This window comes from Centrocercus urophasianus, unplaced genomic scaffold (assembly GCF_019232065.1).
Source record: "Centrocercus urophasianus isolate 14NV4802_14NV808 unplaced genomic scaffold, USGS_Curo_1.0 seq_73, whole genome shotgun sequence".
NCBI lineage: Eukaryota > Metazoa > Chordata > Aves > Galliformes > Phasianidae > Centrocercus > Centrocercus urophasianus.
Window position 1 is genome coordinate 11,620,433 of NW_024885344.1, and position 25,984 is coordinate 11,646,416.

At 40.1% G+C, this 25,984-nt stretch overlaps 1 protein-coding gene across 15 annotated transcripts in view; it reads left to right on the forward strand.

Moving 5' to 3' along the window:
* CACNA1C (calcium voltage-gated channel subunit alpha1 C) overlaps positions 1–25,984 on the forward strand; it is a 474,784-nt gene that overhangs the window by 373,584 nt on the left and 75,216 nt on the right. For 13 of the 15 annotated variants that reach the window (XM_042837682.1, XM_042837670.1, XM_042837669.1 and 10 more), the window contains exons 15-28: positions 475–595; positions 2,546–2,660; positions 3,712–3,832; positions 3,944–4,013; positions 10,449–10,581; positions 12,173–12,302; positions 15,869–15,928; positions 19,731–19,837; positions 21,315–21,402; positions 21,857–21,964; positions 22,641–22,693; positions 22,801–22,947; positions 23,851–24,052; positions 24,443–24,601. In XM_042837682.1, the coding sequence (XP_042693616.1) occupies positions 475–595; positions 2,546–2,660; positions 3,712–3,832; positions 3,944–4,013; positions 10,449–10,581; positions 12,173–12,302; positions 15,869–15,928; positions 19,731–19,837; positions 21,315–21,402; positions 21,857–21,964; positions 22,641–22,693; positions 22,801–22,947; positions 23,851–24,052; positions 24,443–24,601 (1,614 nt within the window). Of the gene's footprint in view, positions 1–474; positions 596–2,545; positions 2,661–3,711; positions 3,833–3,943; positions 4,014–10,448; positions 10,582–12,172; positions 12,303–15,868; positions 15,929–16,064; positions 16,125–19,730; positions 19,838–21,314; positions 21,403–21,856; positions 21,965–22,640; positions 22,694–22,800; positions 22,948–23,850; positions 24,053–24,442; positions 24,602–25,984 lie in introns of all 15 variants that reach the window. The other 2 variants (XM_042837684.1, XM_042837671.1) reach the window with 2 other exon arrangements.

Consider the following 25,984-nt stretch of genomic DNA (forward strand, 5'->3'; position numbering starts at 1 on the left):
AGTATGTGCTCACTGCACCAGTGGAGAAATTAAGTAGCTTTCAAACTGACTGCAATTTTGAGACTGATCAGCCAAGAGCATCAGGATTGTGATTTCACCCACAAGGTGTATCTGGGAGGGCTGTGCTGAGTGCTGTCCTCAGTGCTTTATGTGTGCAGCTTGTCTGAAACAACAGATGTGGAGGGAAGTGCCAAGGTGAGGTGGGGAGACTTAAACAAAGATGTCTTGTGGAGCCATTCGGGTTCAGCAGTAAGTCTTCAAGGGGACATCTCCAGTTTTTTTAACAGTTCTAGTGCCCTTTTTGCATAATCTCATTTTGTTTTTAATTTGCTAAATGGATACAGCCAGAGTTTCCAGCCATCTTGGGGGAAGGGATGATCTCTAGGATAGTGAATATCTTTCTGTTAATGGGGTTTTCAAATTCTCTGTGTGGTCTAACACTGTATCCCTTATTGGTGGGAATGTGTCATTTAGATCCTGACTGGGGAGGACTGGAATTCGGTGATGTATGATGGGATCATGGCTTATGGCGGCCCCTCTTTTCCAGGAATGTTGGTCTGTATTTACTTCATCATCCTCTTCATCTGTGGGAACTGTATCCTTTGATGCTACTCTTTTCTCCAAACAGGGTTGAATTTAAAGTCACCCCTTATTACTTCTGCTGTGTCAGAAAGTAATTTTATACCTTATATCTTCACCTTTTCCCTAGCTCAAGATTTTGGCTTTGCACTGTCAAAAGTTAAACAAGTTTGTTTAATCTTAGCTAGTACTAAGCCTTCAGGCATATAAACATTTGTAAGAGCCAGCTAGATACTGGTTCTGCATGCCACCTTTTATTTAGTACCTTTACATGTTTAGGTTTTTTATTTTTTATTCCCCCTAATTTTCTCATAGGTCTTTCTTTCCCGCCTTCCTTATAAACAAATCTCTTTGTCTACCTGCTGTACTTACTGTGTGTTTTTACTTTAATTGCCATTTCATTAACATGTTCCATTTGATTTCGTCCAAACTTTATGTGGAATAAAAATATATGTAATATACAATATGCTAGATGCAAACTTTGTAATAGGAGTACCATATGTTTGACACAATTGATTTATGTGAGATCGTATATTAACTCGCATATAAATGAACAGGAACCCTGTTCCATTTCACTTACTGCAATGTGTTTGATCTTCAAACAGAAAATCACGTAGTCTGTTATCTACTATCCTGAGATGGCATTAACTTGAGTTCTCTCTGGCTTCAAGGTGAAGTGAGGGCGAAGTACATAACCCAGCAGCACAAAGCACACTGCAGGATTAGGCTGTGAGTGTCCTTTCATAGGAATTTGCATTGAACACAGAGCCATGGTTCAGTACCGCATCTGTTTGCTCCAAATTTGTTCATGTTTAATTTCTGTTTCCTTAATAAATAGCCCTCATGTGTCAGAGGTGACATTTCTTTTTATACTAGTTCTTCTATGGAGCTACCTTGTAGTTTCAGCCCAGCTATCCAACCTTTCCTCATAATTCAGGTCTCTCAAACCCTGTTATGTGACATTTCTGTTGACCTGCATGCCCTTTCTTCAAAGTGAGATAGTGCCATTACACTTATCTCAAGGTCGAGGGATGCTGTCTTCCTGACAGCTTTAAAAAGCTACAATTTGGATCTCCTTGTGAACTGCAGAGGAAAATGTGAGCCAACTCCATGTGCTGGCTGACTGTGTCATTAGACCTTGGAGCTTTGGGAGAGGAGTGGCTGTATTTCCAGACTAAGCCTTAAACTGGAGTTTACTGAGAACTGATGGCATGAGACCTACTCTAAAGAAATCTCAGTAAGAATCTGGTGTTCAGATTTATAACACAAGGTCTTAACACTGACTGGCAAGACAAGAAAGCAATTGTCATTACTTACCCTTCAGCAACATGTGCATGACTAGTTTACATTGCAGCTTCCATGTGTGGGCTCTCTGCTAGGAGACAGCAGAGTTGCCAACCCAATCCTTTAACACTCAGACTAAATGAATTTCTTTTGTTCCCCTCAGAAATGCTAATGATAGTGATATCCTTACGGTCCTTAAAATCTACATATGTCTGTGGGAAAGGCTAATGAGGTTGTCCAACTCAAGCATGTAGGCCAAAATTGGAAAGCTCAGGTGCCTAATGGTATGAGGATCTTGAATATGAAAGTTCCTTAACAAAAATGACCTGAACCTTCAAAGGCATCCAGGGCTCCCCTTATCCTTTAGCGGAATTTGTTGCATAGAGCAAGACTCTATATGGAAACCAAAAACTGAAATCTAAGTGTTAAAGTCTAGGCTTCCATCTTTTCTATCAGTCATTCCATTGTGAAATTTTGGAAACCCTACTCAGTGTGTTAGACATTTAGGTGGAAGTTGTAGATTCGTCGTGCTCAATATGTGAACCCTGAACATTTGTGTGAATTGGAAGTTTGGAAAATCCAAGAGATCTGATGACAGGTTGCTAAAAATTTAAATTAAGACACCTTCAGTATAATGTTGTTCTGCAGTTTTCAAAGCCCATTTTCTTTAAGTAGCACACAGACATCCTCCTGAATGTCTTTTTGGCCATTGCTGTGGACAACCTTGCTGATGCGGAGAGTTTAACATCTGCACAGAAAGAGGAGGAAGAGGAAAAAGAAAGGAAAAAACTAGCTAGGTAAATCCATATGCATCCACCTCAAAATCATCCACTTGTACATATATCCAGATATAGAACCTAACACATTATGCTTATTTGTATGTGCAAGTATGTAATATGTTTAAATTTTCTGTGTGTATATAGATTACATAAATATGATTAATTTATATTGTATATTGTATATGTAATTATGTATATATGTATTTTAATTCAAACTAAAGGACAAGAAGGTGTTGGGAGTTAGGAATCTCACAATTGCAATGATGTGAACAGAAGAAAGAAAGGCTGAGTGACTGGTGAGATTTCAGGGCATCAGTAGTTAATGAGTACAAAATGGTATTGGTGTAACAGTACCGTTTGAATATCCCTATTACCTCCTGATTGCTCTGGACCACAGAGCAAGAAAAAATTTCAGATTCCCAAGACACAAGATTCAGTGACTTCCTTCTTTTTATATATCATACACTGGAGAAAAATTCCGGCTAGTTCTATTAGTATATCTGCAGACTCTCAGGAGACTCAAGCTGGACTTAGAGCTTTTCTGTCATTCCCTGTTGGCAGCCATGGAGAAGTCTTTCCTAACCAGTTACCTCAGTTTGTTTCTGGGCTACTTGGAGAGAATCCTTTGTGCAGATCTTTCTGCCTGTGTCCTACACACCATTCAGGAGAATCTCTTGGGCTCTGGAAGTGCAGTGAGCAGCAAAACTTTGTAGGCAACTTAGTGGAAGTCCACAAGACAGGGTTTGAAAACATTTCATGCCATTGTTGTTGAGTGAACAAAGAGAAGATATCTAGTCACATGCCTAGAACGTGCACAAAAACGCAGTCACCTAGTTCTCCATGTGCACTCTCATACAGATATATAAACACAAGCCATTGAGAAAGCTATGAAGTAAAAGGATACTATATGCAATTGCAGTAGAAGAGGAAGAGGTGGAGCCGCTGAAATATAAGCTGGACTCAGAATGGAGGTGACAGTCAGCTGATCATTCTCTTAGTGTGTGCTGCACTACATGAAACAGCTTTTCACCTTTGTAACTGTTTTCTTTTTATCTTGTCAAATTGTTAGGACTGCTAGTCCTGAAAAGAAACAGGAGATAGAGAAAACAGCTGTGGAGGAGGAGACAAAGGAGGAGAAAATTGAGCTGAAATCGATCACTGCTGATGGAGAATCGCCACCTGCTACAAAGGTCTGCTGCTAGCACAATAGTCTATGCAGAGATGATGTGGACAGCTTGAGTTTTGAGGGGAATGAAAACCCTCTGCTTTGTTTGAGTCTTTTTTTCTTCTGTTTCTGTTAGATCAACATGGATGACTATCAGCCAAATGAAAATGAAGAAAAGAGCCCATATCCCACAACAGAAGCACCAGGTATCTCTCTGTTTTCTCTTGTTCCTGATCTAAAAAAAAAAAAATTCCAGTTGCTAGTGCACATATAGCCCAATTACGATAGCAAGCAAGCTGGTCTTGTAATGTCTTCATGATGGGAGAAGGTGATGCAATTAAATTTGTAGAATCAAGGAAGGGCTTGGGTTGAAAGGAACATTAAAGGCTGTCCAGTTCTAAACCCCCTTCCACAGGGCAGGACACATTCCACTAGATCATGTTTCCCAAAGCTACATCCAACCTGGCCTTGAACACTTCCAGAGATCGTACCTCCACAACTTCTCTGGACAGCCTGTCCCAGTGCCTCATTACCTCCAGGGTGAAGAATTTATTTGTTAAAGCTAATTTAATCCTACTCCCTTTCAGTTTGAAACCATTGCCTCTTGTCTTTCCCCTCATCCTCCTCATCCTTACGTTTAGGCTCCCTTTAAAAAATGGAAGGCTTTTTACAAGGTCTCCCCAGCACCTTCTTTTCTCCAGGCTGAACAAGCCCAGCTCCCTCAGCCTTTGTTCATCAGAGAGGTGCACCAGTCGTGTGAGCATCCCCTTGGCTTCCTCTGTACCTGCATCAACATCTCTATGTCTTTCTTGTTCTGGGAGCACCAGGCTTGGATTCAGTATGCCAGATGGGGTCTCAGAAGAGTGCGAGCAGAGGGAATCCCCTTCCTCACTTTGCTAGCAACACTTTATTTGCCCATGTTTCCTTTGCAGTTCCTGTAGTGGTTAGTGGTACTTGATATGATTCTCTGTAAAGAACACATTATGTGATTAGATATATATTTTCAGTTCATTTTTTCAGTATTCTATGTCAGGGAAGATCAACAACAGATACTTATGAAAGTAAAAGTGCTGAATGCCTTTTAGAATTTTTTTTTAATCAAAAAAGTCAGTGCAACTTTATTAATATGATTCTAAAGGTGTAAACTCAGCCTAGAATTGATCATTTGGACCTGATGAACTTCATCCTCAAATTCTTTATATAGAATTGGATGAAGCAATCTCGGAACACAGACCAGTCTTACTTTGAGAATTCCTGAAGGCTAGGTCTTTAAAATGGTGGGTAGGGGTGGAGCAGAGGTCAGTTCAACTTCCATTCTTGGAAAAGTCTTGAAACAAATAACTAAACAAATACAACACTGCAAGATAAGGAGACCAACAGGAACATGGATTTACTGAGAACAAATCATGTTAAGCCACTTTTATTTTCTTCTAAGAGGGGCTGACAAGACAGGGGAGAAGAAGTAGATATATGCTTTGACTTTGCTGATGTTCTGAATGTCTCTAAACATTCCAGCTAGGAAAAAAAAAATGGTCTAGATGACTGGGAGATAAATTGGTCGGACTCTGTACGTGGAGAGTAGCAATCACCCAAATGAGGTTCTACAACCCAAAGGCCTGTCCTGAATTCAGTTCAGTTCAGTTCAATGTTAATGACCTGAGTGACGGAAAAGGAAATATGCTTATTACATTTGCACATGACATGAAGCTAGGAGGGACAGTAAGCATACTGAAGGGCAGCATTAGAATTCAAAGAGCTCTTGAGGAACTGGATAAATGGTCTAAATAAAATTGAAAGTGCCAGGCTCTACATAGGCAGGAATAAACAACTCACAAATAAAGGATCTTAGGTGACAGTAGTTAGGTAACAGTTCTTGAGAAAAGAATTTGAATCTTGTAATCACAAGCCCAGCAGAAGCCCATAACATTTTGCCACCTGTCAAAAGGCAAACAAGTAGTTACAAACAGTGAAAACATGACCCTTTAGTCCATTTACAGGTTTCTTCTAACAGGCCAGTGAAAGCTAACCAGAGTAAAACAACTCTTTTAGTCTTTTAGCAATTGAGGTCTCCGTTGAGATACAATCTCATTTTGGGTGCAGTTAAGAGAAGTGGAGCTGAATTGGGAAGAACCTAGAAGGGCAAAGTGAAAGCAATGCAAGGAGAAATTGAACTGAGACTGAAAGAGCTGTGGTTGTTTGAGCTAGGGAAGACAGAGGAAATGGTTTCAAATGCATAAAAGGTTGTTACAGGTAGAAGGTAAATAATCTCAATCTGTTATGGTTAAGGGAATTAACCCTATTAAGGTTCACACAAGGGGAAGATTTTCTAGTAGAAAGAAAGAATCACAGAATTGTAGGGGTTGTAGCGAGGCTCTAAACGATTGTGAAGAATGTTGTGGAAACCTAGCATCACCAAATATGGCTAAGAACAGGTTAGAGAAATATCTGCCAAAAAAGACTTAGATATAATAATTAGTTGATTCTAGCTTGGCAGACATTTGGCCATGTGTGATCTCTTCTTGTTCTTCCCTTCTTCACTTCTGATTATATAACAGACTGCAATAGGTAATAAATTACATTCTTTTCTATTCTATCATTCCTAAAAAAATGTGTGTTAATAGGTTAATGTGATAGGGTAAAAAAAAGGCAGAATAGTTCACTTTAAGTAGATGAATGAGAGGTTCAGACAATCAGAACGTAAAACTATTCATTGCATTTGATTTTCAGAACAAAAAAAAATCTGTGAGCTTGCCATACTCATATTTATCCATATTCGTAGCCTGTTAATCAGGTGTTTCCAACACCATAAAATGCAGTTCACTTTTGATATTTTTTAGAGCAGATCACTCTGGATTTAATCTTTCAAGCACCTCTGTAGACACAGGGCATTCACTGCACACCCATTCACAGTTACTAATGTGTTTTAAGGAATCTTCAGTTACAAGAACAAATTAAAACAGCCTGAAACAACTCTGTTTCTGTTTCTCAACCAGCCAGAATTTGTAGACTGTTATATTTTTTAAAGTAAAGATGCACATACCTGCATAAGAAATTTAAGCCTACTGATAATAGAATTATATTTCAATTACCTTCCATAGAAAATTTAGAAATAGGCTCACAAATGGAATGTTTGACAAAAAACAAATCTACAATTTGTTATGGATTTTCTATCTGTAGGATTAGAGGTCAGGAAATAAAGCAAAAACACTTTTAAACTGCTTTGGGATGCCAATCCTTGGACTGGCATGCAGATGTATGCTAGGTTGTCTTCTGTCTTTCAGTACAAAGCTCAGAAGCACCAATACCCTCTTGGAGCAGAAGCAGCATTTCACATCTGTCTCATGTAAGCAGGTCTAGGGAACAAAACTCCAAGGAACTCAACAGCAATAGCAAGCAAGAATTTCCCAGTCCCCAAGTGTGTACCACTGTCCCTTCATCAATTCCTTTCTGATCATCAGATCAGCCCAAAATCTTTCTGGTGATTGCCGTGCTACAGAAGGTGCTGTGCTGCTAAATGCAGCCCTCCTGGGAAAACATCCTTCACCAACTCAGTTTTTCTTTTATTATTTGAATCTACCCCACTCCATTTCCTATTAGTTTCTGTTGCCTCAACTAGAATTTTCTCAATAACCTCTTCTGAATGTTTTTGCTGCACAGTATTGCTCTTAGTCCCCAGAATACACTGTGTATTTGCAACTCATCAGTTCACCTAGCCACTTAGTTGGAGGGAGAGACTATTCTTTCCAGAGATTTGTGTACACTAGAGGGATTATAATGCTGACATGTTTATTATAGGAAGACAGGGAGCAAGTCCTGCGGTCTGGTACAGAAACAGACAAAGAATTCAGAACACCAGATGAGGGTCAGATGAAGGCTTGAGGTGATTTATGGAAGCTTGAAGCAAAGCAGTGTCCTTACACGACAGCTCTGGTCTTTGTATAGAGTAAAGAAAAAAAGCCTTTCCAGTGAATCTGTCACTGATTCTGCACTGTAGCCTGTGTGTGTCCTTCACAACCAAAGGATGCAACTGTTCTCATGAAGTATAACTCAAGATGACAGTCCAAGTTTTGAGTTTTCTTGAATTTCAGAAGAGTTCTAAACTAGATCTCGACTTGGTAGCTCTGAGTCTTGCTTCTTCATGATTTCATGGCAGGCTTGAATGAAAAAGTCACTTTTTAAACAGTGGTATACCTTAGGTATAGAAAATGGTCAAAGAACAAGTGTGGGATTGCAGCTGGCATGTCTCCCAGCCAGCTTGTGAATACCGTGTTGACCTTTGCTTGTATGAATGCTGACACCTGTGCAATATACTGGTTTCTTTATACTGGTAATTAGCTTACACAGCAACCTGAGCTGATGCTGTAATAATATTATACTTTTTGTATTTAACTCCTGTTTTTTCCTTTCTTATGTGCCCTAGACCCTACTTTAAGTGAAAAACATTTCAAACATTATTCTTTCTCCATAACTGAGGAACTCAATGTGTTTTCCAGTCTGCAGCTATGTGGTTGCCAAAGTCATTAATATATTTCTTGCTTTATGGCAGACACAAGAGAAAGAGGAGAGAAACAGTCTTCCTCATAATCTTCATTTAGGGGGGCTGGTCCTTCTGCTAAGAGTCTATTTTCCAGAGGCATTCTCCTATACCTATTAGGAAAAAAAAAATTAAACACTTTAAGTAAAGCTTGCTTCAAGAAAAAGAAAACAAAAAAAAGATCTAATATTGATGGCACAGAACTGAGGCTCAGAATAATAGTCTTTCAAGCAAGAGCTCTCAAACATCCTACATGATTATGGGCATTGGTATTCCAGACTGTTAAAGAAGAAAGAATTTGCTTACCCCACTCCTTGTCAATCCACTTTGACATCTGTAGATAAAAGGTGCAAGTGTAAAGTATTGTAATATTATATAAATATGAATATTAGCACAATTTTTTTTCGAGTACTATTCACAAAAGTACTTCAAAAGGAATAAAACCTGTAGAATGGGTATTGTTAAGTGTGTTACAACATAAAATTGAGCTGTTAAAAAATAGACCAGATTAAAAAGTGCAGACTGTGTACCAGATCAAACATATCCAAAAATCTATCAAGCGAACTTGAGCCAAACTCTTGCTACTAGAAATGTAAAGAAAGAATCCTATTTGCATGCAATAAAAGCATGCATTGAAAAGGCCACTTTTCTCCCATCTCTGACATCTAGATTAGGATCTGTACTGATTCACCTATTCTTCTTAATATGTCCGTTACCAGATGAAGTGCCATACCTGGCCCTGAAGGAACAGGCTTTTCCTAGAATTTATCTCACTTCATGGAGTTAGGATAAGCCCTTTAGCTACAGTTTCCTCTTTTGCATTGACTGGAAGATAAATCAGTTGCCAGGATCCCTTCTTGAAATATTTCTTCCTGTCTTGCTAATTAGGTGAGAGGATTGTGAACTTTAAAATAGCAAAATCCCATTGTGTCATTTACAAAAAAGCTTCTGACTTCAGCATGTAGAAAAAATCCTCAAAGGTGGAAGGCTGTCTTTCACATACTACTGAGTTCCCATCTCTACAGTTTCTTCCTTGAGTGTCTGTACAAGGCCTGGAGTTCTGCTCCATAGGCATCAGGTTCAAGAGGCTCAGATTTGTCACCTGCCCTTTTATTCTTCTCACCACTGAATATTGAAAGAAGGTAGTTTTAAGGATTTCTGATAGGTGTATGTTAAAGTACCTGTGCTCCATATTTGCTTTACGGCATACAAGCATTCATCAAAACACAAGCCTGCGTGCGGCGATGGCTCCATGGAGAGCTTGCAAAGAGGATTACAAAAAATGCTGATAAACTGGAGGAATAGTCTGAAGACAAGAAGGTGCAGTTCAGTAAGGATGAGGTCAAAGTGCCACTCATGGGAATCAGCAGCAGCATAAATGCAAAAGGGACTGAAGGGCAGAACAACCATTATATTGTGAAGAGTCAATGGTTCATGGAAACCAAAAACTGATGGCAAATTAACACAAGAATGTGATGAAAATAAGTGCCTACAAAAAATATTTAAGCAGCAAAATGGCATTATAAGATATAAAAAATAATTAACTCTCCTTTGCACCAGTAGGACCTCAACAGCAGGTTAATTCTGCTGAGAATCCAAAGGAAAGTAGTGAGAATGATCTAGAGAACACAGCATCTCAGGAAAGATTGTTGTTTTTATCTAAGAAAAAGAAAGCCTGGCAGAAACAAGTATGTTAAATCCTTCTGCAAGAGGAAGGGAATTCTCTCTTTTCTGTACCCATGGACAATAAGAAAATAAGCAATGGATTTAGACCACAGCAAGGAAGCCTATAGATAGTCACTAGGGGGAAGTATTTTGCAGAAAGGACAGTGAAGCATCTGAAGAGACTGTTGTGAGGATATTGTGGACTTACCAGCATTGATGGTTCTACAGACAGTCTTGAACAATCTCTGCTGGGATAGGTCCAAGGCAGAGGTTACTGCCTCAAGAAGAGGGAAATGGACAATAATCCACAGGTTTTCATCATCCTATTTTTATGCTTCTAAGTAACTTTTATTCAATAGAAACAAATGTCCCACCACTCCATGAGGGGTCGTATTTTGCATAAAATAGAACATTTTGTGTGAAATAAAAATATTTATTGCAGCAGAGGAAGATGAGGAAGAACCTGAGATGCCTGTTGGCCCTCGGCCTCGCCCAATGTCTGAGCTGCACCTCAAGGAAAAGGCTGTGCCCATGCCTGATGCCAGCGCATTTTTCATCTTCAGTCCTAACAACAGGTATGTAAGATGCTGCTCAGCTGTAACAAGAAGAGATTTCTGGCATGAAATCTCCATGTAAGCACAAATGTAGAAAGCCCACTGACGATATGCAGTGGGAGTACAGAGCACCTGCAAGTCTAATTGAAGACACAAATGATAAAAGCTTTGGAAAAAAGGGATTCAGAGGGAATCCAGTAATTGGAACTCCCCAGCAAATTCAGATTTTAAGCAGATTGTAAGCAAACCTCATGCAATCAAACACGAGGTAGGAGCTTCTTGTCCAAATAGCTGCTCAAAATTCACTCCCAGTAGGGAGTTTTTGCATTTCTGCATATTCCCACTCACCAAGAATGAGCATGCAAGGAAGGAAACAAAGAGGACAACAATTCCCATTGTTCTGAGGGGAGCCTGAGGAGAATTATTCTTCGCCCTCTTCCTCCAGTCTCCTTCAGGCAGCCTGGCTTCGCATTACTCCAGTTCTCTTTCCAATGCCAGTGTATGAAATCAGTACCATGAGTGGAGGGCTCAACTATGGCATGAGAATATATCTTTCTAAGGGTGCAGGAAAGAGTTCACTGATAAGTGGTCTGTTCAGTGCCATGTATCCCAACATCTCCCTTGGAGACTTTGCCACCAAACACAGTCTCAGAGCAAGGCAGGACTGTGAAGGCCCAAAAGAATTCAGAGTTTATCTTCCCACATCAGAGCTTATGCCACTTCTCCTTGGTATGAGCAACAGAGAGAGACTGATGATGACTGGGACTCATGGACTCTAATGTCAGCTTTGCCACCCACCCCCACTGTTGCTTGTTGAAAAAGTAAATTAACCTCTGCAATCATCTGTAAAATTGCTATAATAGGGGCTTGGCAGCTCAACAGCCAAAAGTAGAGCTAAATAGATTAATGAAGTGCCTCTAGAATTATGCATAGGACTGTTATGAGGTTTAACTCCTCATATCCTGATATAATTGTGTGAAAGGTGCTCTATTAGCATCAAGTAAGCCTTCTACTCTGTATGGGAGACTGCTACTGCTTACAGGCCATTTTCACACTAAGAACACCAGCACTTCATATTAGGCTGAGCTTTAGTAGATGCTGTGTATGGCATGATAACCTCCCAGAAGCCCTTTGCAAATGACTGCCTGGGCTATAGCCAATTTGCCAGATTTGTGCCCTGCTAACAGGTAGATTTCTCATGCCTCATACCTATGACTGTCTAGCCCCATCTCAGAATGAGATTGTTCATCCCCAAACCCATTTCTACTGCTTACCCCCTATAAAAATGGGGGACATTTCTATGAATGGAAAGGATTTAATTTTGAGTTGGCAGTCTGTAGACCATATTTAAATGGAGAACCAAGCCTGACTCCTGCAGGCAGCCAGTTACCCCTGTGTGCATCACTGCATTATATGGAGAGCTGAGGCTGCTGAACACTCAGCAGGGCAAAGCACAACTGCCTGGGATGCTATTCTCTGCCAGGGTAGAGTGAAGCTGCTATGCAGAGCAATCCCTCAGGGCCAGTCTTGACAGCGAAAGAGGAGAGGGGAATGTTTCCCAGGTCTTCCTGTTCTCTGAGAGATAAAGTTGTGCCTCTCCTCTCTCTTTCAGGTTTCGTGTCCACTGCCATCGAATCGTTAACGATAACATTTTCACCAACCTGATCCTATTTTTCATCTTGCTCAGCAGCATCTCCTTGGCAGCTGAGGACCCCGTCCGACACCTCTCCTTTAGGAATCAAGTATGCTTATCACACTCCTTCCCTTGCTGTGTATTAAAAGTGTAGCACAAGCAGCTCATGAGGTGAAGTCAAGAAACACAGAAAAGACTGCATCAGAGGTGTTGGTAGTGGCTCTCTACTCTGGTTTATGCCTTTAGTACACTGTGTGTGAACGTACAGGGAAAATGAATCAGAGATGAATTTGGCCTCGAGTTAATTTTGGAAGTGTCTGTAGGAAAAGAAATGATAGACAGCTGAAGCAAAATTATTGCTCACTGGAATTAAAGGCTTTAAAAATGGGCTGGAGAAAATTGAGGTCCAGAGAATTCTGTGTTGGGAGATGTGCAAGTTCCCTTTGAAATATTTGTTCTCCCAACACTTTATTTTTTTGAACTAAAAAGTGCAGGGCCTTTGCTCACACTGGTGTAAATCAGAAGTACAATTCTTGAGTTTGACACCATCACTCTGGGGAAAATTGGTGTCTTTTAAGTTAGAATCAGGCTGTTTCAGTGCAAGCTGCAAAGCCATCACTGAATATGAGATAATCCTCAGAAAATATGCCATGCTCCTCTCCTGGCCAAGCTAGGGGAAGAAGAGAAAGGCATTCAGCACAGAGGTATATTCTCAATTTCCTTCTTGGCCATTCTTATTAGCCTTTTGAAATGCCCAGTGCTTAGCTTTGCCAGTGGTAGTGTCCATTAATCTGGGATCACTACAGAAATGAGAAGTGTCAGCAACTATATGTGAGACTTCTGATCTCTGCTGTCTGCAGTGGCAATTTGGTGGCTGGAAGAGCTTGCTAGACATAAACGATTTTTTTTTTCTTTTTTTAATAATAAGACCTTATTTTAATGCTCAGTGTTCTACTTCCCAGAACTATCCTGGCCTGAGCATACATTTAAATGTATAGATGCATGCAGAGAAGGTATTAATGGAAGTTTATTTCTGAATTTATCTCAGAGTTGCTTTGCATTTCCTCCTGAAGGAGAGTACAAAATAACAGCCCAACATGTAACAGTAATAATCTGCTTCTACATGGGTGAGTGGGCCCACCATGTAGGACTACAAGTACATCAGTTGGTATCAGTCCTGCAGAATGGTATCAGCTGGCATATTGGATTCTGACAGAACCAGATGCAGAATCCATAGCAGAGATTTAAATAAGAAAAAAGTAGTAAATAAAAAAGCTGAAGTTTTAGTGCAAAGTGTTATGTTGTGTATTTGAACCCACTGATTTTGCATGAAATTCTGTGTTTAATTTTTGCAGGTATGGGTGTTTAAAATGTGTCATGCCAGGGGACACTGACAAGATGTTTGGGTTGCAAAAGTGGTCTGCCTTTATTGTTTGGCAGTAGTACAGTAAGATCGTGTCTGCTCTGTGCCTGTGAGGGAAATAAAGCAAGCTGAAAGCAAACAACCTACCCTGCCCTCACTGTGGAACAACATAAGCAGGCATTCACTGTGACTCTTGCAGACCAGTGCTCTTGTTGACACAAACTGTCCCAGAGCTGGAAGGGATAGAGAGCAGCTCCTCCAGCAAGGGCTAACAAAGAGGCCTGGGTACTGCATCTCCCCTGGGGTGAGCTAGTGGCTGCATCTCTCCTGTGTCACACAGGGCTCAGGCAGCAAGTCTGTGCAAGTGTCTCTCCAGTCTGGTCAAACACTCTTCAAATCCCATGCAAGACCTAAAATGTTAAGTTACAATAGTCTCTCTGGTTTTTTTGTTTTGTTTTGCTTTTAATATATTCCGGATTAAATATGTATTTAGGGAAGAATAGGCGTGCCTGCTGGTAAATAGTACCAGTTACACAGGTGAGATTTTTCATCTGTATGGAATGTCTTCACGAGCTGCAGCTCTGGATGCAGGTTCACCAATATGTCCTAGCTGCTTTGCAGTGTTCTGGTGATGTAAAGCAGCTGCAGGCCCAGCATAATCATCCACTTTAATCAAGTTTATGGCCACTTTATGTCGGTGGAGTCATGCAAACCAGCCTTAGAGTACCCATGAATCCAGCACATTGATTATAAAATTATTCCACTGATACAATAACCAAATGTCAGGACCTATAAGGCAGCAACGTGAGGGGACATTTCCAGCTGTAATGTGTGGAAATTAATATACAATGCAACTGATGTCCATCCATCCTTGAAATGGCCCTTTTTTAATTCTCTAAATTGCAAAAAATTATGAAGCCTAAGCCAGAACTGAAGAGGTCAGAACAACTTCTGCATTAGTCTTGGGGTCAAAAATCCTGTAGAGACCAGAGGGTTTTTGGGTTACAAACCAACAGTAGGTTATACATGTCCCTATTTGACCTTCATTATCTGTAAATTAGTCTAGATTGGGATCATGCTTTAACAGCATGATCTAAAGTAACCCTCTAGTTTGCAGTAGTTACTTCATTGCCCAGGATGTACCAAGCTGTAAGAATTCATCCACCTGAGTTAGAGCAAAATCACCTAGATGGAATTGAGACCTGTAAGAAGGGTAAGTCTACTTCAGTATGTTTGTTAGTGTTTTAGCAGTAGAGGCTTCAGTTTGAAAAATAATCAGGTTTCTACTGCTTCCATATATTGGCCTTCATGTTTAGAACTTGATTAAGTTAAAACAACACTTATCCATGGGCACAAAATTTGTAATTTTTACTTTTTCCAGCATATTTAACACCAAAATGGTTTGGGATATTGGAATTCATTGGAAGCAAAGAGAGCTCAGTTCTGGTCCCACTAGTCAGTAAAGGAGTTCCCATTTACCTTTGTGAGATGTAGATCAATGGGCAATGAAAGACATCTGCGTCCTTGATGCTGTTACTCTGCAAATCATTTAACCCTTCCAGACTTGCTGCTGCCTTCTGTGACAGGGCCCCTTCTTGTGGTTTGCTATGCATGCCACTGCTATGCCCACCACTGGATCTAAATTGATGGGAATGATGGGTGTTTTAGCTTGCCTGTTTTACAGAACATCAATGGAAAGATAGAAGATGATATAAGTTGGGCACATTTGATGCATGGCTAAATTACTGTCACAGTGATTCAGTTCAATTGGCAAAGCATTTCTATTTCACCCTAACCCAGGGTAGAGGAAAAAGAAAAAAGAGAGCTTGTGCATCAATTTGCAGTCTGGATACCTTTTTTTCGTCTTTTTGAGAAACACAAAACAGGCCTGAATTCAAGTTAGGAATCTCAAGTTTTCCACCGAGAGACCAGAAGTCTTCATGTTCTCAGTTTGGAAATCTATTTAATAAAAACCCTTACCTTGTCTGCTCTTTATCACAATCAATAAATAGATCACTAAATAACCAATAAAGAAAGAAAATTCTGCAATAAAAACAACCAAAAGCTTGTTTTCCCTCCAGAGCTCTCCTGGGATTGTAACTTAGAAAATATCTCATGTAATGTGCTGCTTGTCCTATGTGTCAGGACCTTCACTACACTTTACAGGACGTCATTACAAAGCCATTTCCCATATAGTCCTCCTTTTTCCCTTGTTAAGAGACTTGTGTATTTGCTTTTGAACTGTGATTTTCCATTCCAGTGGCCAGTCACTGATCTACCTTCCCCACTCCTATTCCCTTTTGTTTTTTCAGGTTCTCTTTTATTTTGATATAGTTTTTACTGTCATTTTCACCATTGAAATTGCTCTGAAGGTAAAGTGCCCATCTTCTCTACCATTACCTGTTCACAAGCTTACTAGTTTTCTGCCACTATCTGTTGCTAACACACACGCCTATTTGTTCCTGGGTCACGCTCAGTACAACTAACCCAATTGTGCTTATTTTTCAGATCCTAGGCAATGCAGACTATGTCTTCACTAGTATCTTTACATTAGAAATTATTCTTAAGGTAACCAATCTGAGCAATAAATTCATTTTCTGCTTCTATCTCCTCTCTCTCTCTCTCTCTCTCTCTCTTTCTTTCTTTCTTTCTTTCTTTCGACCTTTCGACCTTTCTTTCTACCTTTCTTCCTTTCTTCCTTTCTTCCTTTCTTTTTCTTTCTTTCTCTTTTGCCTTCCCTTGCTCTCTGTTGCACTCCTTTTTTTTTTCTCCTTAACTCCTTTAACTCTCAGCACAAAAGATTGCTTATCTTTTGGTTTTATGCTTTTGATAGTTGCTTAAAAATCTTATGTGAACTTGTAAAATAAGGCCTATATCAACATAGTACTTTTTAGGGGAAATGCAATGACAGGATGACAAGTAGGAGAAGACCAAGAAAAAGGCCATCACCCCAGAAAATGCTCTCACTGCCCTGGCCAGTTTTTCCAAAACTGAATTTATTTGCTGTACAAAGAACCCTGAGCTCATACTCCTCTGATTCGTCCTACAGCTCAAAGAGAAAGTCTCAGTTCTGCACAGGTCATGAGGTTGGGCCAGAGAGCAGCCAATGACTTTTGTGTAAGGTTACAGGGTGCAAATATAGGAGCCAGGCAGTGATTCTACCACTGAACACAGTGCATAAGCTAATTTTTTCAAGTATGGAGAAATAACCAAGAATATAAAACACTGAAACACAAAAGACTATGGCTGCAAATATAAACTGCTGCAGTACCTCTTAAAACTGGCTTTGTATTTCCCAGGAAATGTGCCCTCTACCAAAGGAAATGTGCAGCAGAATGTTTTAGCTCAGAAGAAAATAAAAATAGGCTGCCTTGTTCTTAACTCTAATTATCCCAAATTTGTAGGCTAATAATTTAAATAACAATAATTGAGCAAAGTTCTGGCTTTCTAAATGCTAGGTTTGCTTGGAAGCTTGTTTTTTTTTTTCAGCAAGCTGGTGCTAAGTACTGGCAGGCAGCAACCTCAAGTTGCTCAGATCTTGCAGCTGAAGACCTTAATAACAGTATCTAATCTGGAGGCTGGCAAGTAGGGCGGCCTGTGCATATTTTTGTAGAGAGCCATGCTTTTGATACGACTTTAAATCACCAAAACCATAATATCCTTCAAAGAGGTATACATAATATGCTGTTGTGGCATGTGCATCCGTGTTTGCACAGTAAATGTGAATGTGCACACACCTAAAGCCTTGTCAAAAAAGGAAAACATCTCAACAGCAACACTTAAAAATTATAGTTCAATGCTTGGCTTTCTACATCAGGGCACCATCCCGCCTGTTTGAAATTACAGCAGCAATTCTGCAACCACTGAAGCAAATGGTAACGCTCCTAATGACTTCAGAGAAAGCATAAAAGACCTTAATTCATTGGCATATTGCTCTGTTTTCATCAGGGAAGTGTACTGCATAGTACCTATTTATTACCTCCTCAATGTCCTCCTGTTAACATGAGAAGATTTAGCTCAGCATCTCTGGACTTCCTCCAGGCCTAAGTGGGAGAGAGATGCAAATCCTACCAACATTTAAGAAATTCTTCTGTCCTTATCCTGTAGTTTCTGCTTCACAATTTCCTTGGTTTCTCAGGGCCTGTTTCTCTGCTGCCTTGTATTAAGCAAAATCTTTTGCACAACAGAAAAGCTGGAGTAAATAATTAGAAGCAAAAGAGTAAATGACTATGTGATTATCAAGGCCGTGAAGAAACAAGCTTTATCTGACCTCATGTTGATGGCAGTATCCGCAAGACTCACATTGCCATGATGGAGTCTGATGAATGTTAGCAAGGTGAACAACTTTGCAGTGTTTTGAAGTTAGTTATTGTTTGGCTTTACATGGCATCCTGAGCTTTGATCAGCCCCAAGTGGGAGGCAGACATAATTTATGCACTCTTTGAGTGTCTCTTCAGTAAAAAAAAATTCTCTCCACAAGTTAGAGAGAACCACAGTTTGTATATAACATAAATTCAGCAGAGCTTCCCCTCCTGATTTCAATGGTGTCTCCTTTCTTTCAAGATTGCCATACAAAATCTAACCAGTAAAGGGCACCTTTACCTCCTTTGTTATGGCAAGAACCCCCTCACCCCTTTCCCAATCAAATATGTTGTTATAAGTATAAATTCTAAGCCAAGCCAAGAGTTTATACTTCCTCCCCTCTCAGTTCTGTCTGATTGATAGCTGGTTCCCTGATGTCATGAATGTTTGGTGAAGAAAATAATCTGATATACCATGTGCCTTTCCACTCTCCTCTGACTGCAGTTGTCACAGGTAGGCATGTCTGGAAATCGATAGAGGCTGCGCCATCCTGAGCTATTGACAGGAGCCAGAAAAACCCAGGTTGAATTTCTAGTTCATACTTCTCAGTTGGAACAGTCCAATATTTGGGGAACAGTCTCATGGTGTCTGTTTCAAGTTACTATAGACATCTAACTTAGATGAGAATCAGAGGACTAAATTTAGAAGCCCATGTTCCTAGCCCAGGTAATGAGATTAGCAGTTGTGGGAATGGGGTATCTTCAAAGGAATTAGTTTACATCATTCACCAAAGCTAAGGTAGGTGGTAAAATAAACCCTCACCCTCTTTCACCATGTCAGACTCATCTAGTCACATTCTAAAACTGAGCCCATTCTAAAATTTAAAGTTAAGGCCTTTACTTTTGTGAGCTCAGAAGTGTTTAGATCTGACACTGTGGCTGAGACCCATTTCTATTTATAACATTAACATTTCTGTCACTTAATCCAGTTCTGGAGCTGAGACATCCTCCTTGGCACCAGCAAGTGTTCAATACCCCTTTGTACCCAGAAAGGGTAGAGAGTCCAGATAAAATAATTAAAATCTTTCCCTTCCTCAACTGAATGATGCTCATAATGACTTCCTCCATGAGAAAACTTCTCTATGTCAAGGAACATTACTTTGGGTTTTGTTAGGAAAACCAAGGAGAAAATGCAACTTCTTGTAAAATAAAAAATGAAAGAAACTTGGTAGTGGTAGGAAAAAAGACGTAGGATTGAACTGAACAGAAGGAGCAAACTGAAGAGAACAGAAATTCTGCCTAATGCTTTGCTTCAGCTCTAAAGCAGTTAAATCCCTTAGGAATTCTATTTTTTTTTTTTTTTTTTCACAGAAGGAAGAGAGCTCAACTGTCCAGTGCAGCTGTGCATTAAAAAGCATCACAAAAGAGCCCTTTCTATTTCATGCTTTTTATTCAGTTCAGCTAAAGATGCCGTTAGATAATACTTAGCATAATACTCACAAGTGTCCTCTGCCTCTGAAGAAAAAGGGAAACTCATATAAATGCAAGGAGTAGTTTTTGCAAACAATTATTTTACTGCTTTACTGACTCTAAATTTTATGTACTCTATGCACTCAAAGTGCATATTTTCCTCACTAAACCTAGTATTGGCTTTCCCTAGTTAGGTCTTTCATAGTTATTTTACTGTCATCTTCACTCTCTCTTCTTTCCATGGGGACTCAAATTCTCCTTTGGGGCCTGTGGGTAGATAGTCTGCTATGTTAGAAATGCCACTCCTGCTCAAATATATACTCTGAGCTCAACCAGATGGGTTTGGTTTCTGAACAGATGCTAATGGCAAAGTGTGTTTGTGTCTTCATGTGCCTTCCTGCAGATGACCGCATACGGGGCTTTCCTCCATAAGGGCTCCTTCTGCAGAAACTATTTCAACATCTTAGACCTGCTGGTGGTCAGCGTTTCTCTCATCTCTTTTGGAATCCAGTGAGTGAGCTATTTTCAACTGGTTGTTTTTTAGGGCAGGGTTGGGAAATGGTACTTCAATCTCATCATTTCATCCGGGTAAGATTGTTTTCATGAGCCTCAAGACACTTGATTCAAGAGGCATAAAAACTCATTCTCAGGAGGGGTTCTAATGGCTGGGAAATGCTATACCAATGATCTGGATAGAGGATCTTCTTGAAAGATCAAATGAGAACAAGAAATTTGGTCCATTGGGAATTACAACACTCAGCTTTGTTCCAAGATGTATGAGTCACTTTGTCAGATCAGGGCAGTTAAGTGACATACTGTTCCAGCTCATTATTTCTTTATAGAATGTAGGGTGATAGTGTTTTGCTACTTCCTAGTATGCTGTGAGTCTTGGTCAATGAAAGACCATCAAGTGATTTAAGAGCTGTGCAAGAATGTGTGGAGTACTGGTGGCAGTGGCAGTTGAATCCACTTCTGTGAATACACTTTTTATTGTGATCTGCTAATTTTCTTAATAATTTACAGATTCACTTGAATATGTGGAACTGTTTGTGTTGGATTGAAAGTTTCCTAAGTAATAGCACGGTTAATAAAAAAGCAGGTCCCTGTTGTTCTCATCACAGGTTTAGCAGCTCATGTATGATATGTTTAAGAGCTCAATAAGTCAAGCAGAAAGATTTTTCAGGACCATTGGGCTTTCAGTAGAAGCCTTAATAACAGCTAAGAGGACATTTTGTCATCCTGTTTTGTTCCTATAGCTCTAACTAGACTATTCATGTGGTTGCAAAAAAAACTGTTCTCAAAATTAGTAGAAGGACCTGACATCCTCCAGCATGGAGAAGATCTTCAGTCAGGGTTTTAGGCAAGGAAGATTAAGAGCTCTGTAGTTGTAGTAGGCAGTTGTGTTCTGCACTTAAAATTAAGCATACAGGCAATCCTGTTCAGTGAGTTTCCACATCCATAAAGTTACATACACATTTAATTGCTTTTCAGAATCAGAGGCCAAACACGTTGAAGGATCACACCTTACCTGGGCAGTGTACCTTATTGCCCAAGTTGTCTAGGCTGTCCATTCTTCTATGGATGTTTCAGCAGAATACTTATTTAAGACTTACCTGAAAATGTCTTGTAGTGCTTACATCTTTGCACAGTTTCCATTAGATAGCTGCAGAGTATTTTACAATTTGCTCTGCTTATTAAAAAATCCCTGTCCATATTCCATTCCTTTCATTAACATAGCATAGCTGGTGAAAGTCAGGAGAATGTATACTAAGGCTGCCCAGATCAGGAAGCAAGACCTATGAAGGTGATGCAAGAATGATTTTCTTACCCCTGAGGTGCCACAGCAAGTAGTAATTGACTGTAGTTGTCCAACCTGTCTAAGGCTATGTAGGATTTCAAACAAGAAAGAGTGGGTGTGATCTATCAATTCTTGCAGCAAACTCACTATATTTTTGTCTCTCTCAAACTTCCCAATATTTTCTTACAGATCCAGCGCCATCAATGTGGTGAAGATTTTGCGTGTTCTGCGAGTGCTTAGACCACTGAGGGCCATCAACAGAGCCAAAGGACTAAAGGTTAGAAGAATCCCAATGCCTTCTGCAAATTACCTATTCAAGTTACTTCAGGCTACAAGGACTTTTGTGACATTTCAAATAGTGTTTAAGCATCACCACTAATGTTAAATTACGTCATTTTCTATAGGGTTGCAGATGGGCTCACTCTTTAGCCTTGCTCTATTAGTTAAATTTCTTCATGTGGGCTGGTGAGTGCCCAACTATGTACGGTTGTGCTGCCAGACATTTCAGAGAGTTGAGCTCTGGTATTTTCCTGACTCTTTCTGCCTGCTTTGAAGAGTACGGTGATAAAAGTTACACACTGGTTTTCTCTCCCTTTTCCTGAGACATTACTTAGTGGGCAGTAGCTAAATGAAATTCTTGTATTTGTTGTTACAGTCTTGGGCTTCATTTGTAACCATAGCAACTCAGAACAGTCCTACAAGTTACTTTTGTTCCTATCTTCCATTTGCAGCATGTAGTCCAGTGTGTGTTTGTTGCCATCCGAACCATCGGAAACATTGTGATTGTCACCACTTTGCTGCAGTTCATGTTTGCCTGCATTGGAGTTCAGTTGTTTAAGGTAAAACTATTTGACCCATTCATTCGTCCATTACACTGAGCTGTTTTCTCGGGTGGGAAGAAAAATATCATGAAAAACCCTGAGGAAGGGGAGATGGAATCTTTCCATGTGAGATAGAATGTGGGGCACTGTCAGTATTACTTGGTCTCCTACTACCAGGAGTTACTAAAACTGGATCGATCAAATTCAAAACTGTTGCAACTCATCTGTAATTTAAGAAATCATCAGTAACCCTATTCTCCAAATTGCTTGTGGCATGACTTAGTGACAGAGGTGAAAGGGGCATTTCTAAAGGACTGGTAATTGCAGGCTGTCTACATTACGTTTTACAGAAGAGTGGGCATGCATCCAGTGGTAATCACTGGAGATTACTCATTCTGTTCTTTAGGTCTACTTTTATTTCTTTGCCCTTCACCACCCTTCTGACAATCAGTGTTCAGCAGCACTTAGTGCAGCGTACCTCAGGATACACAAAGAGCACTGTGCAAGCCAATGAAAGTCTGTGCTCTGAGGTACCCAGACAAAGGCAACTCTTGGTCTAGTTCATTCACATCTGCCTGTAAAAGAGTATGTAAACATACCCATAGCAGTTAAGCAAGCCTCCCTGGTATATGATCAACCCTATCCCTTCCACTGTTAGGAAGGGAAGCTTCATTCCTCTTTCTTCTTCTTCAAGGGCAAACTCTACAGCTGCACTGACAGCTCCAAGCAGACTGAAGCAGAATGCAGGTGAGTCTGACCTTTCCCACTTAGCCACTTTCACTTGCCACCTGCTCTCAGGGTCAGGTACCAGAAGTGCAGTTCTGCCATGTTCTCTCTCTCCTTTCCACCCACAGAGGATACTACATCACATACAAGGATGGTGAGGTCAGTCAGCCAATGATCCAGCCCCGGAGCTGGGAGAACAGCAAGTTTGACTTCGACAATGTCTTGACTGCCATGATGGCCCTCTTCACTGTCTCAACCTTTGAGGGCTGGCCAGAGTGAGTGCTTCTTGGTCCAATGCTTCACTACTAATGTCCTCATTCATTTCAAAAGAGAAAATTCAATTGTAGAGAACTCTCTTTCCCATTCTAAGTATTTAAAAATTTTAGAGCATTGAATGTAGCAATAGTAGCAGCAGTCATTGTAGTATTATGAGCTCTGTAAATTCCTCAGGACTTGCATGAACTGCAGTTTTTGTGCTTGTTAACAGCTTACAGCGCTGTCTGTAGCTCTTAAAGAAATTATTGCCAACAGCAGCAATAGTAGCAATAATTGTTACAAATACTGTGTATACAAAGGGATAAAAATGCCTGTCAGGCACTTGTCAATACTGGTAAATGTTAAAACTTTCCTATGGAGCCAGTGGGCCATTATGAAATCCACCAATGCTGGCAATACAGATAGACGCAAGATAACTCACCAGGCTGTCCTGTCTATGTGACAGAGACCAAGGATACCTTTGGTTTCACTCAGTCAGACTGACATAGGTTTGCTAGGGTATCCTGGGTTTGTCCCTGAACTGTGTCACCAGGTGATGCCAACAGCAGAACTAACAAATGTTAAAGTGTTGAGATCCTTTTTTCTCACAAAACTCAGTTCCCAACAACATGGACTCTTCTGTTAACTGAAGGGCATGCTTGTTGTTGTTTAAGTTTTTATTGTTCAACTAGAAATACAGTTTACCCTTGACCCTGACCAGATTCAAGTATATTAAGTTAATAAAAGTTGTGTCCTCTTTTTTGCAAGAGTTTATACTCAAATCAGTGCAAATCAGTGCATCTATGAATGAAGTAATTTTGATACAAGTAGAAAAAAACGCACAGATGAGTTTTGTAATATCACCTATAAGGCCTCATGACAGCTGCAGATTTTCTCTGCATTGGGCTCCTGTTTGCTTCCAGGTTGCTGTATAGGTCCATTGATTCCCACATGGAGGATGTGGGACCCATCTATAATCACAGGGTTGAGATCTCCATCTTCTTTATTATCTACATCATCATCATTGCTTTCTTCATGATGAACATCTTCGTTGGTTTCGTCATCGTCACATTTCAGGAACAAGGAGAACAAGAATACAAGAACTGTGAGCTGGACAAGAACCAGGTAATTCATGACCACTTACTGCCTCTAAAGATAGAAATGCATGGACAATAAGAATTTAAGAGAGAAATATATACGGAGAGTAACATGTGAAAATGCAAACAAGATGAATCTGCAAGATTTGCACAAATGAAAATATTTACTTTAAAATGTGTGCTGTACCATTTGGCTCAGTGAGATCAGATGAGTGTTCTCTGTCCAAAGAAAATACATATGGATGTCTAAAACAGGTAGAACATACACTTTCTCTGTACGACCTAAAAGAAATTCTTGTTCTAAGCAGTAATTTAAGAAAATAGATTGAAACACGTTGTGCTTTTATAATATATGGAAGTAGCTAATCAACCTTGTATTCTGTTTTTGATTTTTAAACATATCGTATCTCTTTCACAGCGCCAGTGCGTAGAGTATGCCCTGAAGGCCCGGCCCCTGCGGAGATACATCCCAAAAAATCAGTACCAGTACAAAGTTTGGTATGTGGTCAACTCCACCTATTTTGAATACCTGATGTTCGTTTTGATCCTGCTGAACACCATCTGTCTGGCCATGCAAGTAAGTAAGCAAGTAGAAATCCTCATAGGTGATGAATTGTTAGACTTTGTTGGGGAAAATGTAGAAATTACAGAGATTGAGACCTACATTTGCTTTCACATCATGAGTTGAGGGAGAGTGGGAGAGGAACATTATTAAAGGAATTGTACAATGCAAGTGATTTCTCAGTTCTGACTTGTATTCTATGAAGTGCAAGAATAAACCTTGAACTGTCAATCACCTGAGATATGAATTTTCAGTTTTGGCCTTTCCTATGTTAAAAAATAGGGTGCAAATAGGTTGGTAAACAAAGCAATCAGGGCTGTGTATGTCAGGTATTCTTTTGATGTTGTAGAGCTCAGTGCTGCTAATTATAAGGTTGAATCTGTACATGTAAGGAGGAAGGCCAACAAAGCTAATTTCCCAGTGGGAGTCTATTATAGACCACCCAACCAGGATAAAGTATTTGACAAGCTACTGACACAAGTCATGCAAGCAGTAGCCCTTATTATCAATGGGGACTTCCACTTATCAGACATTTGCTGGAAATACAATACAGCAGAAAAGAAACAGTCTAAGAGATTACTGGTGTGTGTGGAAGATAACTTCCTGACACAGCTGGTAAGAAAGCCTACCAGGGAAGGCATCTCTCTAGATCTGCTGTTTACAGAGAAGGATTGATGTATGTAGTTGTCGGAAGCTATTTTGTGTGTAGTAACCACAAAGTGATAGAGTTCTCTGTTCTTGGTTAAGTCAGGAAAGGAGTCAGCAAAACTGCTGTGTTGAACTTCTGGAGGGAAGACTGTTCAGGACATTGGTTGTGAGAGTCCCTTGTGTGACAGTCCTGAAGGGCAAAGGGCTCCAGGAAGGACGTATTTCTTCTCAGAAAGAGAATTGTAACAGGCTGCCAAGGGTGCCAAGAAGGCAGGGGGGAGAGGGGGGGGCACGGACTCACCGTCCCTGGAAGTGTTCAGGAACTGTGTGGATGTGGAACTGAGGGACGTGGTTCATGGGCATGGTGGGGATGGGTTGATGGTTATAATAGTTGATCTTAATGGTCTTTTCCAACCTTAATGATTCTATGGTTCTATGAAAGTGGGACTAGAGCATAGGAGATCCCTGGTATCTACTTTGTTCTGTGTTAAGAATCATAGAAATTTCTTTAGAAAGAACCCCAAGAGGCTGTATTCTTTTCTCCATCACAGCAAATTGGGATCAATTCTACCTAAAATATTCTTGATAGATGAGTGCTAGCTCACTTCACTAGTGGTGATACTGATTGCCTTACTATCACTACATTGAGAATACATTTTCCTTAATGCTTGAGGTTTTTCAAAAACTAGTGTTAGTTGTCATCATAGAATCATAGAATCATAGAATCATAGAATCATAGAATCATAGAAT